General features: G+C 39.4%; 1 protein-coding gene across 1 annotated transcript; it reads right to left on the bottom strand.

The window, feature by feature from the left end:
• Positions 1–13,323: 13,323 nt before the first annotated feature.
• LOC133877881 (laccase-17-like) lies at positions 13,324–16,153 on the bottom strand. Its single transcript, XM_062316331.1, has 7 exons — positions 15,912–16,153; positions 15,680–15,831; positions 15,294–15,541; positions 15,047–15,175; positions 14,848–14,849; positions 13,764–14,733; positions 13,324–13,503 (listed from the first exon to the last, which is right to left on the bottom strand). The coding sequence occupies exons 1-7, from the start codon at positions 16,038–16,040 to the stop codon at positions 13,373–13,375; spliced, it is 1,761 nt and encodes a 586-aa protein (XP_062172315.1). The 5' UTR covers positions 16,041–16,153; the 3' UTR covers positions 13,324–13,372.
• Between the last annotated feature and the right edge of the window lie 557 nt (positions 16,154–16,710).

The raw sequence follows: 16,710 nt of genomic DNA, 5'->3' as shown, positions 1-16,710 counted from the left end.
GGTAGTTCTCTAGGCACTTGTTGACGATCTCTGTCTGTCCATCCGTTTGTGGATGATAGCTAGTACTTAACTTCAATGTAGTCCCCTGCAACCTGAATAACTCACTCCAAAATGCACTTGTAAAGGTTGGATCTCGGTCAGAAATTATGGAAGTAGGCATGCCGTGTAGCTTAAACACATTTGCAATGAACAACTGGGCAATTTTAGCGGCACTGTAGGGATGTGACAGTGAGGTGAAATGGGCGTATTTAGACAACCTGTCCACCACCACTAGGATCATCGAGTGTCCCTGAGATAAAGGTAATCCCTCAACAAAATCCATGGTGATATCGGTCCAGACCCGGGTAGGAATTGGAAGTGGCTGGAGTAATCCAGCTGGTGAGGTGTTCTCATACTTGTTCCTCTGACAAGAGTCACACTCACGGATAAACTTCTTAATATCCCTTCGCATCCCCTTCCAGTAAAAGTCCCTCTTAGCCCTTTGAAGGGTCTTGTCATACCCTGAATGCCCGGCCATGGGATCACTATGCACATACGATAAAACTTGAGCTTTTAAAGTAGGTGAACCCCCAAGGAGAATTCTGTTTTTGTAGAGAAGGAGACCATCCCGTAGAGAGTATCGATTGGTATCCAGCTCATGCTGCTGCCACTTGTCCAACAAGGTTTTAAGTATTTCATCTTCTTGATATTGGGCTTTTAGATCATCCACCCAGCTGCAATTAGGAATTGAAAGTAAGGCTAACGAGACTTCACCTGCATCAATCTCTCTCCTCGATAAGGCATCCGCAACGCGGTTCTCCACTCCTTTCTTATATTCCACTAGAAAGTCGTACCCCAAGAGTTTAGTGAGCCACCTTTGCTGGAAGGGGGTGCCCACCTTCTGCTCAAGCAGAAATTTAAGACTTTGTTGGTCAGTCCGAACCACAAAGGGTTTCCCCAGCAGGTAGGGACGCCATTTTTGGATAGCGGTGACCAGAGCAAAGAGTTCCTTCTCGTAAGTGGACATGTGTAAAGCCTTTCCTTTGAGGGCTTGACTAAGGAAGGCTATAGGCCGGTTATCCTGCATAAGAACAGCCCCAATTCCCACCCCACTTGCATCACACTCAATTAAGAAGGGTTGGGAGAAGTTGGGTAATGCTAGGACAGGGGCTTGAGTAACAGCCAGTTTGAGAGCCTCAAAAGCCTTCTGAGCTGCAGGGGTCCAACCCAAGGAGTTCTTTTTAAGTAGAGAAGTGAGAGGGGCAGCTAGTGACCCATAACCCTTTATAAATTTACGGTAGTAGCCTGTCAACCCTAGGAAACCCCGCAGTGCCTTAAGGGTCTTAGGGAAAGGCCAATCCACCATTGCCTTGATTTTTTCCGGGTCAGCCGAGACCCCCTGCTCCGAGACAATGTGGCCCAAATAATCCACCTCCGAACACCCAAACCGACACTTAGACAACTTAGCAAATAATTGATTCCGCCTTAAGGTGTCCAGTGCGAGGGATAAATGAGTGATGTGGGTGTCGAGGTCCTTACTATAAATCAAGATGTCATCAAAAAAGACTAAAATGAATTTCCTCAAGAAAGGTCGGAATATCTGGTTCATGAGGTTCTGAAATGTGGAGGGCGCATTAGTTAGCCCGAAGGGCATAACTAAGAACTCGTAGTGGCCCTCATGAGTGCGAAAGGCAGTTTTAGGGACGTCTGAATCTACAACCCGAATTTGATGGTAGCCAGAGCGTAAGTCTAGCTTAGAAAAAATTTTGGCTCCCCAAAGCTCATCTAGAAGCTCATCTACTACTGGAATAGGGAACTTGTCTTTGATGGTTACCTTATTTAGAGCCCTGTAGTCCATGCACATGCGCCACGTGCCATCCGCTTTGCGTACCAGCAGCACCGGGGAGGAAAATGGGCTATGACTATGCTGAATAACTCCTGATTGCAGCAATTCCTGGACTATTCTCTCAATTTCTTCCTTTTGGTAAAAGGGGTAGCGGTATGGACGAACTGAAACCGGCTGTGCCCCTTCCTGCAAGGTAATGGCATGATCAAGTACACGTCGTGGAGGTAGTCCCTGGGGCTCTTGGAAAACATCTTCAAATTGATGGAGGACTTCGGCCACTGGTGGTGGCACAGTCAGCTGGCTGGTCTTAGCTGAGCTTCCCTTCGACTGTAAGTCATTTGTGGTGCTGTCCATCAACTGTAAAACCACACCCTTTCGTTCATGTTTAGGAAGCCGGAAGTTGTCACCCCCTTCTAGGCACACTGGCGGACCTTGCTTCAGCCCTTGTAGCAGACAGCGGACCCCTTCGTACTGGAACTCCATTTTCAATTCCTTGAAATCCCACAGAATGGGCCCTAATGTTCGAAGCCACTGAATTCCCAACACTGCATCACAGCCGGCTAATGGCAGGAAGAACAGTTCAGTACGAAAAGTATACCCCTGCATTTTAACCTCCACTTCCTTACAACGTCCCGGGCTAGGAATTTCATCCCCATTAGCGATTTTCACCCGTATTTCATCTTGAATCGATGGTCGGATACCAAGCGAGGCTGCTAATTTTGTATCTACAAAATTGTGCGTGCTCCCCGAGTCGATTAAGATGACTACCGAATGATGCTTCAAGATTCCAATAATCCGCATAGTGCGCGGGCTGGGGGCCCCTGTTATGGCATTCAAAGATATTTCCGGAAATTCCTCTAAAAAAAATTCACCCGGGTCTTCTTCACCCTTATCAAGGTCTTTAGATTGGTCACTAGCCTCTTCCACAACCGCTTTTATTAGAAACAGTTTCGGTACTGCACAGACATGACCCCGTGTCCACTTCGAGTCGCAGGAATAGCACAACCCCTTGCGCCTCCTCTCCTCCGCCTGGGCCTGTGTGATTTTTTGAACCGGAACCAGAGCTTGGCTCGGTTTGAGTCCCTCCTTGCCAGGTGGGCCATTCCCCGACTGGGCATGGAAACTCTGTTTGGATTGACTCGGATAGGAGGTCTGAATCGATCCTGGAACCAGATTAGGTTGACCAAACCCAACGGGCAGATTAACACTTAGTCCTTGACTAGAGTGTTGGTAGTTACCAGAAGTAAGGGAAGGTCTAGAGTACCTCCTGAAATTATGCAAACATTCGTCCTGCATTCGTGCTAACGAGTAGGCGTCCACCAATGTTTTGGGATTGAACATTCGCACCGGAAGCCGAATGTCATCCTTGAGGCCTCCAAGGAAACAGCTCAACTTATGTGACTCCGGCAGGTCTTGAACCTTCAGGGCTAGGGTGTCGAATCGCGTTTTATAATCATCCAGCGGTCCTTCTTGTTTCAGCTTCGACAACTTCTCCATAGGGTCGTCGTATGACCCACGACCAAAACGAACCTGCATGGATCTGATGAATTCGGGCCACGTAGTGACCAAATTACTGGCACGCATCTCCCTGAACCAGACTAATGCTCTTCCGTCCATATGGAAGGAAGTGATAGACAACCGTTGCTCGGCTGGTGTATTGTAGAGCTCAAAAAATTGCTCCGCTCGGCAGCACCACGTTTCTGGGTCGTCCCCATCGAATCGGGGAAAGTCCAACCGAACTGATTTCGGTTTTAAGATTCCCTCTCCTCCTCCGGAACCTTCACCCCCACCGAAAATGGGAGGTAGATCGAAAGGTTGAGTGGGCAACTGGGGAATTGTTTCCTTCTCCTTACCCCGTATCTTGCACCCAGGGATTCCAGAAATCATATCCTGAATTCGCTGAAATTGAGTCTCGGCATGGAGCTTCATATCCTCCTGATTTTTCTGCAGTTTTAACATATCTGTTTGCAAATTCTGGATCTGGTCAGCAGTCCTGTTGTTCCAGTCAGTCTGATGAGCACTGTGGGTTTGCAAGGCTCCTGTTAATTGGTCATGGGTAACGGCATCTAGTAGAGAGCGTGCTTGGTTTCCTTCAGCCATGGTGGTGGAGCGGGTTCTCATAGACAGGAAATCAGAGTGGCGGTGGGATCAGAGGCTCTGATACCAATTTGTAACACGTTTTCTGGTTAAATGGGAATTTAGAGCAGAAATGGAGAGGAATAGAAAATTGGAGAAAAGGAAATATAGAGGATTAATTCATTAAAACTGATAACATAAACTTCGGCAATTTCGAGGATGCCAAAACCTCCAAGTGTCTGCTGAATACAATTCAAAAGCTGCCGGCTACTGTGCTAGCTGAGGGTTATATACATCCCTAAAGCAGCTCAGGCCCAAAACGCACCACTAATAGTAAAAACGACAATAGTATGAAACGACATATTAAAGGGATAAAACGCCACAGGACTTACTACCCTCAACGCACCGTTTAGACACCTAGCTAGACTCCTAACTGCCTAACACCAAAATAGCTCCACCCATTTTCAGCCACGTGGCTTTATGCACGCCCATCTTACTCCACTTCTATCTTCTTCTTCACATATCTCCAGTTCTTGACTTCACAGTTCCGTTTAGCCCACAATCACCAACGCACTGTGGCACTGTCACAGAGAAGCTTGCTTTAGGAACAGGAGAGAGAACGGAGAGAAATAAAATTTCACTAGATTTCACTGGAGAGGTTGTGCACTTCACAACCTCCTCCTCCCCTTTCCCCCTCTCTTCCATTTTCCTACTTCCCCCTCCCTTTCCAGCCTCCTCCGAGGCTCCACCTGCCTTCTTGAAGGCCCTACCTGCTTCTTTTGAGGCCTTATTTACCTCTTTTGAGGTTTTCCCTTTCAATAATAGCATCATCGGCTCCTCTTTCACGGTCTTGTTGGATTTTGCTTCCCTCAACCGTTCCCTTTGGCAGATCCGACTTCTTCTTGAAATTTTTGGATTTGGGTTTTTCAAACTCATATCTGTCAATTTCTGGAAGTCCCTCCCTCAAACGTACCATACCACCGTGCTCCTCGGCTTCACCGCTTCCATCCGACACCGATCTCGTCTCCATCCGGCTTGCACGCGCCGAAGTGTATCCCCCACGCGCCTGCGAGTAGATCTTACTCACTGGCGCGTGGGTTTCACGCGCCGACGCGTAGTAGGTTGTCCATCTCCGTGCGAGCTTCTCCTCCACCGCTGCTGCTACTGTTTTGTTGTATTTCTGTTGATCTCCCACACTTTTGTGGGTTCTTTCTGTACTTTTGTTTGTGTTTTGTTGCTTTTGTTATGTGGCTTGGGTTATAATCTCACAGTTTCTTTGAAAGCTGATCTGTTAGAGGAGATTATTGCTGGGTTTCGTTCTTCACCAACGGATCCTCTCCGGTCTTTGGCAGTGGTTTTTCAGCAACATCCATCTTCCGGTGGTTGTTGTTTTTCTTGGTTGGGGCTCTTTGAGTCCTTTTGTTTAAAACCGTCTAGTGCGGCCCCAGGAAAGGCCCGACTCGTTTATGGTTTTTTTGAAACCATAGATGCATGATTACCATTGCCCACTGGTACTTGTTTGTGTTTGTATTTTGCTGCCTTTTCCGTTGTGGTTCGGTTGGATTGTAATTGTAGTTTGATCCCCTCCCCCTTTCCCATGTTTGAATAGAAAAAAAAAAAAAAAAAAAAAAACGTGAATGGAAGGCAGTGATCGAAATTATCATTGTCAAGTCATGAAGAGAGAAAAAGTAAAAGGAACTTGTATTAGATATATATAAATGTTGAAGCATATTTGTAGATGGTTAGAACTGTGATAGAGTTCCTACAAAATAAAAGAAAGCTATCAAAGTGACGTTGGATAGAGGGGGAACCGGCCGTCGAGAATCCTCTGATCGATACTTAAGTTAATAGGGTGTCTTAGAGAAACTATAATAGAAAGAGTGGAAGGAGAAGAATGTGTATACGTGTGATGAGGGTCCCTTTTATCTTCAAAGGTCCACGCAAAAGGTACAAAGGAGCCAGAATAAAATGCAACCGCGTGCTTATTAATTACTTGCTTTCCTTTGGGTGGAATGTTTGAAAGGCGTAAATTTCAATGTGATGCATCACTTTTTTCTCTCTTTTCTTTTCTTTTCTTTGTTTTGTTTTTTTTAAATTTTTTTTTTTATTATTATTATTTTATGTGTGTAAGATAGAGATGCTCTTTCCTATGTATAACTAGATGATTTGGGGGCATATGCTCGGGTGAAAGGGATCCAATGTGATGCATCTATACATCATACAGTGAATTTAGGATGCCTAAGGTAATTATTTAATTTATTACCAAATATAAAGCCTTTGCCTGAATTACTGTAAGGCAGCCATAAACCATGCATTCAAACATATCGTGAAATTTCATAAAACATATGATCATGTAGCTAAAGCCCATGTCACAATTGGGGAGCCCATAATAATAGGGGTATACATATGAAGTTACGAGTATATAATATTGTTCAACATCTCGACCTTAATTTAAAATTGGAACCAAAATATGAATATTAGAAGTGCAGTTGTAAAGGTTCAAAAACTAAATCAGATTTCACACAAATAATTAACAGGCATGTGGCTCGTGCAAGTTAAGTATACGCGCGACATACTGCGACGATGCGTACGTGTGGAGTGCAAAGTACACTTATATATAGTTTATGATCAGCAGCTCACCCTAGTAAGATTCCCATTAATTCCAAGGGAAAATGCTACACATATAGCAAGTGAGCCAACAATTTTAAAAGAAATTGGAGAAGAGTAATTATGTACTCTTGAAAATTATATCATTAAGGTCTTCCGGATTGACATTAGAATTAAATCTGAACGTTACAAAAATTGTCCACTCTTTTATCTTTCCCTAGCTAGCTCCACAAAGTAACTATTGAATACAATCAGCCCATGTCAAATGCCGAAAGAAGGGCCAAATTAAACAATTTGTAACAAGTGGCTCACATTCTTGACGTCATCTAATTGCATGCATGAGATCTCCAGTTGTACGTAGGAGAATTTGATATTTATAGTTACTAAATGCAGCAAAGTTAATTATTATGCTTTTACCTTTAACTAGTCTTCTTGTCGTATGTTATGTATACAGGTTTATTGTATATATATGTACCTTTTGCTCTTATTGGTTCTATTTATATATAGAATTTTACAGACGATAATTTGAATAATTTCATGTAATCAAATTCCTTAATTTAGGTAAATTAATCTCTTTTTTTTTCCTTTTTTTTTTTTTTTTTTTTTTTTGATAACAATCTTTTTTTTTCCTGGTATCATGTTAAATTATTGGTTATCTTAAAAATTTAAACCAATAAAAAAATAGTGATTTTAATCTTTTAATTAATTAATACTTTTAACACCCCCCACCCACAAGCTACGCTATACCGGATTGAACTTGAACCTGCCAAATTAATCATGTTAGTTTTTTCAATTAATTAGTCTTAGGATTTTTTTTTTTATTTTTTATTTAAAAAAGAAGAAGAAGAAGAAGAAGAAGAAGAAGTTCTATCCTAGTGGACTTGGTCAAATATGCACGTACTGGGTTTTAAGAAATAATTGCGACACTTTTGTTGCCAATTTTAAATATTTTACGTAGAAATCAATGGTTGTAGTTTAGTGGTTCTGTTCTTTCATTGAACGAATTCGATCTGTTGGTAGCTAGCATATATTTTCAGTGACCCAAATGGATGTGAAGCAATCTTCTAATTTGACCACACACGGGCCGGGGTACGCTAGCTATACCAGGTTGAACTTGAATACAGCAAATTATCTTTGTTTTGTGGGTTTTATTTTTTTTATTTTTTATTTTTAATCAAAAACCAGAGGAGGCATCTGAGTGGCGAGACCTAGGCGTAACCATAGTAGTATCTATCTGTTGATAAATGCAGCAAACGCTATACCATGGTTGAACTTGAATGCAGCAAATTATGTTTTTTTTTTTTTTTAATTAAAAAAGGCAAAGGGAGCAACCTGGTCAGTAGCAAGACCATGGTAGCAACTGTGACGTACCTTGCATGGTAACACCTATCCATTGGAAATTATATAAGAAGGGTCTAGAGTGAGAAAGACAGAAGCTCCATCAGAACATCAGAAAAAACCAAAGCAACAAATACTATTCAGGTTTAAAGATTCTTATTGTGGGAGTCGAACTCTCACTTGGTACTTATCCAACTAATTGAAGATTTTTTTTTTGGGACCACTCGATCACCATTATATTGGTTTCTTAAAATATCATTGGGAGTAGTCATCAACGGGGAAAGAAAACAAGAAAAAAATTCTTTCCTAAGGGACTTGGTCAAGATCATTTGCAACCTTTTTATGGCCAATTTTAAATCTCTTATGCAAAAATGGTTGTATTTGAGGGCCGGTCAGTTTTGCGGTTTTAAAATGTAGAATTTAAAAAATATTGATTTTAAAATTTGTGGTTTTGCAAATATATAATTCAATTTTTAAAAACACACTTAAATATTTAGTAAAATTATAATTTGACATTTAAAAGAACAGTTTAACCTTTACAATCATACATTTAAAATATATATATATATATATATATATATATATATATATATATATATATATATATATATATATATATATATATATATATATATATATATATATATTTTCACATTTTCAAACCATCATTTTTTTAAAAACACATTTCTAAATGAGATGCTTTCCACAATTTTATTTAAGAGTAATGATTCACTACCACCTAAATATACAACTTTTCACCACCTTAATTTATTTTTAAAAAATAAAAAAATTTAAAAAGTAGTGAGGGACCACCTTACCACATAGGCAAGGTGGTGAAAAGTTGTATATTTGGGTGACATTGAATCATTATTCTTTATTTAAAAACACATTTTTAACTTGCGTAATCGCAATCGTATGGCGAAACGGACTCTATATCAGTAAATTGTCAGGTACGGTGCTTTTCATTGACGACATAAGCCACATGTATTCGATCAATTTCATCTATCCTAGCCAGTGGACTTGATCAAATGTCGAATGCTGGTTTAAAAATAAATATTTTGCGACCTTTTTATGGCCAACTTTAAATCTCCTATGCAAAAAATTAAGCATCTAAATTGTCGAGTGATTTTCATCGACGTAATTCACACACTATCTCATCCAATCTTCTAATTAATTTGACTGGATTTGTTTCATTTTCAATGACCTAATTGATGTGAGGAAAGCACCGTTTCTTAATATATCTCTTGGAGTATAAGCCAGTGTGGCCTACCCTTCAAAGTTGCTTATAATTAATTCTTTTCTCGTATCAACCACAATGTCACAATTTTCTACGTTGCAGTTGTTGAGATTTATGTATAAATCTAAAATAGAATAATAGTGGAAGCAAGAGATAAAAAAATAAAAAAAGGTAGAATTTACGTGCGGTTCGGTCTATGTCCTATATCCATATGGTAAAGTCCAAATAATTACATTAATTGTACTTAATAACTTGATTATTTACAATACATATGTCCTTATTTATAATTGAATCATTCGACCTATACAAGTAAATTTAAATCGACTTATACAAGGAAACACAAATCGACCTAGACTAGAAAATATAAATCAATAATATTATATATTCATAATATATTCTGAATATATTCTGAATTCTAACTGCGAATAATAATGGTGTCTTAGCTTAGTTTGTCAATATTGAGAATGATAAATATGCAAGCTTATCCTTTCGACTATTTTTGAGAGCACTATTGATGACTGAAAAGAAATAAAATTATGGATGAAGTAATTATAAGAATTTGTGAGAAGATTAAAATGTGAACATTAAAGTTAATTACAAAAACGCTTAGCTCCGACCATTGTTGTTCAAATACTACTAGCTTAACTGAAAGACATGATTGCACGTTTCTGAATTTGTAGAGTCTTAGAATCCTCACAATATGTCTAATTGAAGAGTGATTGATAGAGTTTTTAGCCTATCTTATTTTCATGTTGAAGTTGTGATTAATGAAGAACTACATACTTATTTCTAAATAGGCCAAAACCCTCATCATCAATCTAAAGTTGCTTCATTTTATCAAGGGAGACAACTTTTGATGAAATCCCAAAGAAGACAATCTTTCATCTTAATAATTACACTTGAATTTTAATTACTCAAAATTATATTTTAATTAATAAAAAAAATCTTTTAATACAATATAATATATTAATATATAATATAATTATGTGGAATGCATGTAGGCCGCTTCAAATGATTTCGTTGAGGATGCTTTTAAAAGAATACATTTATATATTCTTTATTAGGTTGTCTTAATTAGTAGCACATACATTTCTTTGGATTTGATTTAGGTGGTGTAAAAAATTAATAATATCTCTAATTTTTTTTTTTTACCACACGTAAAAGCCAAATTTTCATTTTACTTTGTCTGGTACATATTGTCTTGCTTTTTACACCTTGCCTTGATTGTCACGCCTTTCCTTCACTATAAACACAAACTAATAGAATACAATATTAGACGATTTTCAATATAAATACAATATAGCCCTAGTACGTAATTGGGTATTAGCCGCAGTGGACGTAGGTAGATTTCAAATCTTTATCTCTCTTTCTTTTATATATATATGCTTTTCTTATGTCACGTGACGTTTTATATTTTAATTTTAACATGCTTGATTAATTCAGATTAATCGTAATTACTCTGAACAGTCACACATATGCAATGCTAATCAAAGATCAATATCAAATGTACGTATATATATATAGAGTAGTGATTCACTACCACCTAAATATACAACTTTTCACCACCTTGTCTATGTGGCAAGGTGGTCCCCCACTTTAATTTATTTTAAAAAAATAAAAAAAACTCAAAAAGTTGTGGGGGACCACCTTGTCACATAAACCAGGTGGTGAAAAGTTGTATATTTAGGTGGCATTGAATCATTATTTATATATATATATATATAAAATCAAATGTACGTATAACGTTCGATATGATTGGTAGGCATGTCGCTCATGATGCTGCTCACAGTTGGGGATGAATTATGTTAAAAGTCAAGTATGAGCAAGTAGCTAGTGAAGAGATAAAGTAAAATAATTAATTTTGGGTTACATTACGTACATAGATAATGTTGATTGTTAGTTTCTGTCACACTCAACGTGAATGGAAGATAGTGATCGAAATTATCATTGCCAAGTCATGAAGAGAGAGAAAGTAAAAGGAACTTGTATTTTTTTTTTTTTTTTTTTCGAACAAATAGCATGTACTATTATCAAATCTGCAAAGTACATCATGAGTAAAAGGACAAGACCCCTTAAACTCTAAGCCAGAAGGATCTGACTTAAAAACAGTTGCATGCGCAGAAACATCAGACCTTACCAGAATTACATTTGAGCCTCTCTTACATTTACGCTCACTCTCAAATAAAAGAGGGCCAGTCTAGCATCGAGCCAACTAAAATTCCAATAAAATCTGATTAATACACAAACAGACTGTACATGAAGAAACAAGGGAATAAACTACACAAACAGACAGAAGCCACAAAATCAAGCTGCCAGCAGTAGAAGCAGGGGCTGAAACCGCCGGAGACGGCGGTGCGTGACCCACACGCGCCGTCACCGATGCCACCCAGCCGTAGATCAGCCACCGTAGCCCCCAGCCCCACCGTGCCCGGCCAGAAAAAAGCGGAGCGTGGTTGTCACGCGCGCCAAAGAGCAAAGAGCTCTCTGGCGCGTGCAGGCCACACGCCGGACTCTGACGACCGGCGTGACCAGGGCTTCCGGCAGAAGGAGCGGACGACGTCGGGGAACGCGGCTGAGGGGCGCGTGTCTTTGAGAAAGCAACGGGATTGAGTAGATCTGGCACCAAAAGTCGAAGAAAAATCGTTGAAGAAAAGGCCATAACTGCCGTTGAAAAACACGAACAGCCACCACATTCCAAGCGGGACACCTTGATTTAGCATTCCTGCCTGAGACGAAAAGAAAAGAGAAGCAAAAATAAACAAAACACAAGAAAAAGCCACCATAGCCTCGAAAGGCTAGGGGAAAGACAACCACCACCGGCTCTACCGGGGGGAACAACACCTCCACAGTCCAAAAGGCTGGGAGAAGTCAAGCCTCCACTGAGAAAACTTAGGGAGGAGAGCAAAAACCTTAGTCCACATGGACTAAGGAACACAAACGAGCCGGGGGGGGGGGGGGGGGGGGGGGGGCCTCCCTCCCCCGGCAACAACATATTCTTTTTTTGGGGGGCTCTGGGCAGAAACGAGAGACAGACACGGGGGTGCAATAAAATCTAGTAGTTCATAATGATAGGAAATCTTAGGTAAAAGGAACTTGTATTAGATATAAATGTTGAAGCATATTTATAGATGGCTAGACCTGCGATGGAGTTCCTACAAAATAAAAGAAAAACTACCAAAGTGACGTTGGATAGAGGGGGAACTGGCCGCCGAGAAACCTCTGATCGATACTTAAGTTAATAGGGTGTCTTAGAGAAACTATAATAGAAAGAGTGGAAGTACGTGTGATGAGGGTCCCCTTTTATCTTCAAAGGTAAACGCCGAAGGTAAAGGGGCCAGAATAAAATGCAACTGTGTGCTTATTACTTGCTTTCCTTTGGGTGGAATGTTCGAAAGGCGTAAATTTCAATGTGATGCATTATTTTTTGTTTTTTTTTTTTGTGTGTGTGTGTAAGCTGGAGATGCTCTTTCCTTATGTATAACTAGGTGATTGGGGGCATATGCTTGGGTGAAAGGGATCCAATGTGATGCATCTATACATCATACAGTGAATCTAGGGTGCCTAAGGTAATTATTTAATCTATTACCAAATATAAAGCCTTTGCCTGAATTACGGTAAGGCGGCCATAAACCATGCATTCAAACATATATATCGTAAAATTTCATAAAACATATGATCATGTAGCTAAAGCCCATGTCACAATTGGGGAGCCCATAATTAATAATAGGGGTATACATATGAAGTTACGAGTATATATGGTTCAACATCTCGACCTTAATTTAAAATTGGAACCAAAATATGAATATTAGAAGTGCAGTTGTAAAGGTTCAAAAACTAAATCAGATTTCACACACAAATAATTAACAGGCATGTGGCTCGTGCAAGTGTACGCGCGACATACTGCGATGATGCGTACGTGTGAAGTGCAAAGTACACTTATAGATAGTTCATGATCAGCAGCTCACCTAGTAAGATTCCCATTAATTCCGAGAGAAAATGTTACACGTGTAGCAAGTGAGCCAACAATTTCAAAAGAAATTGGAGAAGAGTAATTATGTACTCTTGAAAATTATATCATTAAGGTCTTCCGGATTGACATTAGAAATCTGAACGTTACAAAAATTGTCCACTCTTTTATCTTTCCCAAGCTAGCTCCACTAAGTAATTATTGAATACAATCAGCCCATGTCAAGTGCCGAAAGAAGAGCCAAATTAAACAATTTAGAATGGGTCTAAAAAAAATGGCACAATTTCTTCTGGTCGGAGTGAAAGAAGAAGTGAGTCAAAGATCAGCACTTGGGAAGATCTGCCGGCGGAGGAAGCAGCTTCTGATTGGGAAGCTTTCCATCTAGGACCACCCAAGCCATCCTCAAACCCCAGCTGGTGTGGATCTCCAGGTGGCAATGCATGAACCAAACCCCTGTTGCCACATAATTTTCATCATATTAATTCGAATATTACAAATTGTTATGACAGTCCTTAATTGATAAAATAATTAAACAAAAAATTTGAGCTGCTGCCAATTCAAATATTAGAGACTTGTCGTCAACTGCACTCTCAATAATTTCACCAATTATCGAATGTAACATAAGTCGAATATTATAGATTAATAAACAATAAAATGGAATGAAGTTAATTAACTAACTGTATAATGATATTATGCTGCTCTTCCTTACTCACCTGGATTATCTGCTAGAAATCGGATAGCCACCCAACCACCTGAAGGAATACCCACAGTGTTTCTTTCAACAGGGTCAACAAGATTGAAGTTTGCAGGGTCGTTATTCGGATCAAAGTTCCCAAAACCTTGCCCGACAACAAAGAAATTAAAGCCATGCAGGTGGAGAGGGTGGCTCTCAGCGCCAAGAATGCTTGTGTCCTGCATGACAAGCTCCACGCTAGTGTTAAAAGGCAACACTGCTAGCTTTGTCCCATTGCTCGCCATAGTGTTGTTTGGTGGGGTGCCCGTGTAGTTAAAGGGAAAGATGGGACTGCTTGGAAAGTCAGGAGAGTAAACCCCATTGGATTGCCCAAAGAAGTGGGCTTGGAGGAGGGCTGTGGATGGGAGTGCAAAAGATATGTTATTGACAGAAGCTGCGAACATTGTTCCATTAGGCCCTAGGCATGTTTGGTTACGTGAGCAGGGGACTGTTCCAAGACCTATTGTAAAGAAGAAGCGCCTGTCGACTCTTTGAGGGACATTTGCTGGGAATTGAGCACTTGCTAAGCTACGGAGTTTGTTCGTGAAATTTGTAGCAAAGGAAGTGTCGTTTAGAGGAGGAAGAACGGGTTTGAAGAGTGGAAGCTTTCTAATGGAGGCAGCTGAATAAAGGGGTTTGGGTGGAGATTCATATTCTAGGATACCTGCGACAGTGGAGTTGTCGAAAGTGCCTAGGCCAGTCACATATGGTCTAGCGGTCATGAAGAATGTGGCGTTTGGGAATTCGGCTTGGGTGTTTAGAACAACATTTGTGGTCTGTCCCGGGGCTCTGAGAACTGTGTTGGTCTCAAAGGGTTTGACATAAACAGCATCGGCTTCAACAACAGTGAGGCTGTGGTTTGCAATGCTGAAGAAAAGCTCGTCATTGAGTGCCGCGTTGATTAGGCGGAGAAGATAAGTCTTACCAGGCTTCACTTTCAACCTGAACGTCTGTCAAAATATATACGAGGAGAATTAAGGTCAAAAATTTCTCACAAATAATATTTAAGATTGACATATGTTCTTTAACATGTGAGAAACACATATTATTTTAATAGTACGTACTTCTCACATGTTTGTTTATTAACATGTTTTTTTTAATAGCATTAATAAAAAAGCATGCATGTGATTCTTACATGCTTAAAGGACATATAATTTTTACATGTGTGTTATAGAAAATTTTTTATAGACTAGTTTATTAGAAATTTCTGTCCGAGAATTAATTATGAATACAATGTCTGTCGAAAATATTCCAGAAGTTTACCTTTGGCGGAACAGTTATAGAGCGGCCCTGGAAGTCCATTAATTGTATAGGCATCAGAGACATTAGGGCCGCCGCCAGTTTGCAGGGCCTGGCTAATTACTACCTCAGCATCCACATTCCACCACTCTCCTGAATGTTTTTTTGAATTGAAGTTTAATTGTATTAATATATGAATATATAATCAAAGGGAAATTATAGAAGACTAAATTAACTACGTGCATGTAGCTAATCATATAGTTGAGAGTACCGAAGATGATGGGAACAGCTTCCTTGTAGGGTTTGGCAAATGGGTAAGGAACGCCACGCTTGGGGAGAATGATAAGAGGACCATAGACGGTTGATCTTAGCCATGATATGTGGGCATGCCAGAAAAGAGTGCCTCTTTGGCCTGCAATGGTGAAGTTGTACACATAGCTCTGGCTTGTTTGTATGGGACATTGTGTTACATATGCTGGCCCATCAGCCCACCCTGTTTGAACCTGTCGAATGCCATGCCTGTTTCAAAGAAAATTCCATTATCGCATTTAGATCACAAGTTTGATCATTCTCTTGAATTTAAGCTTTTAAAATAATTAAGTGAAGATCTAATAAAAATAGATGAATTTGTTAAATTTAAACAAGGAAGAATGTTACCAGTGGATGGAGATATTGTTGTGGACATGGTTGACCACCTTGATAAGAAGGCGGTCACCCTCCCTAGCAACAATGCGAGGCCCAGGAAACTGGCCGTTTACTGTCACAATGCTCTTGCTGTGGCACAGTCGTGTTACATTTTGCAATGCGATCTACAGAAAATAATTCAGAACTGTTAACAGAAAGAAAAAAAGAAAATGAAAAAAAAAAAGAAAATAATGCAGAAACATACATCAAACTTGTAGTGCCTGGTTATGCCTGCAAGTGCAAGCTCAGGGATGAGACACAGTGTAATGAATAAGAATAGAAAGCCTCCCGGAAATGCTGGCGGCGATGAAAGAAGAAAAACACCCATTTTCATCTCTTTCTCTTTGTTATTTCTCCTTGAGTGTACGTGTTCTTGTACTGGAGTGTAAACTGTGTATTCCTCGATGCTATCCTTGTGGTAATTATATAGGTGCGAGAAAAGGTTTGGTCGAGTAGGCCAGTGATGGAGATTAACTCAGCAAGTTAAGACGAGAATTAGAAGGGCCAGTTGTTAGAAAAAACTTTAGAGTGGGTTCAAAGACGATCAATATTTTCCTTTGACATACGTTCTGTTCAAGTCAAAGATTTTCCTTCCTACAAAATAATATATTCCTATGATGTTATAGTTCTTAAAATGAAGCAGAAGTACTGATTTTGACCTACATTCCATGATTAGAAACAACTTTCATTTTAATATAAGATGGAATGAATTTAATTATTTAATTAATACGTCATTTAACATTTCTTTCACACGTGGAGTTAAATAATACGTAAAATATTTTAATAGAAAATAAAAAATAAAGTGTAGAGTCAAGATTTGAACGACGTACACATGATCTCGGCTCTAATATCATGTTAAATTATCACTTAAACTTAAGAATATGTGACAATTAATGGTGATTTATCAGCAACTTTAATATTTAAATTTTTATTCATAATTAGGAAGCTTTTATTAGTGAATTGAACATTAAACATGAACAAATAGAATGCTTAATTACTGCAGA

The sequence above is a fragment of the Alnus glutinosa genome, chromosome 9, assembly GCF_958979055.1.
Source record: "Alnus glutinosa chromosome 9, dhAlnGlut1.1, whole genome shotgun sequence".
In the NCBI taxonomy this organism is placed as follows: domain Eukaryota; kingdom Viridiplantae; phylum Streptophyta; class Magnoliopsida; order Fagales; family Betulaceae; genus Alnus; species Alnus glutinosa.
Note: the sequence above shows the minus strand (reverse complement) of the source record. Positions and strands in the feature narration are given on the sequence as shown.

Bases quoted from the DNA above. Each gene is read 5' to 3' on its own strand.
- LOC133877881 (XM_062316331.1), bottom strand. From the start codon at position 16,040: ATGAAAATGGGTGTTTTTCTTCTTTCATCGCCGCCAGCATTTCCGGGA. The intron at 15,542-15,679 runs GTAACATTCTTC...TCTTTGAAACAG, and splicing joins AACAATATCTCCATCCACTG to GCATGGCATTCGACAGGTTC. The intron at 13,504-13,763 runs GTGAGTAAGGAA...ATGTGGCAACAG, and splicing joins ATTTCTAGCAGATAATCCAG to GGGTTTGGTTCATGCATTGC.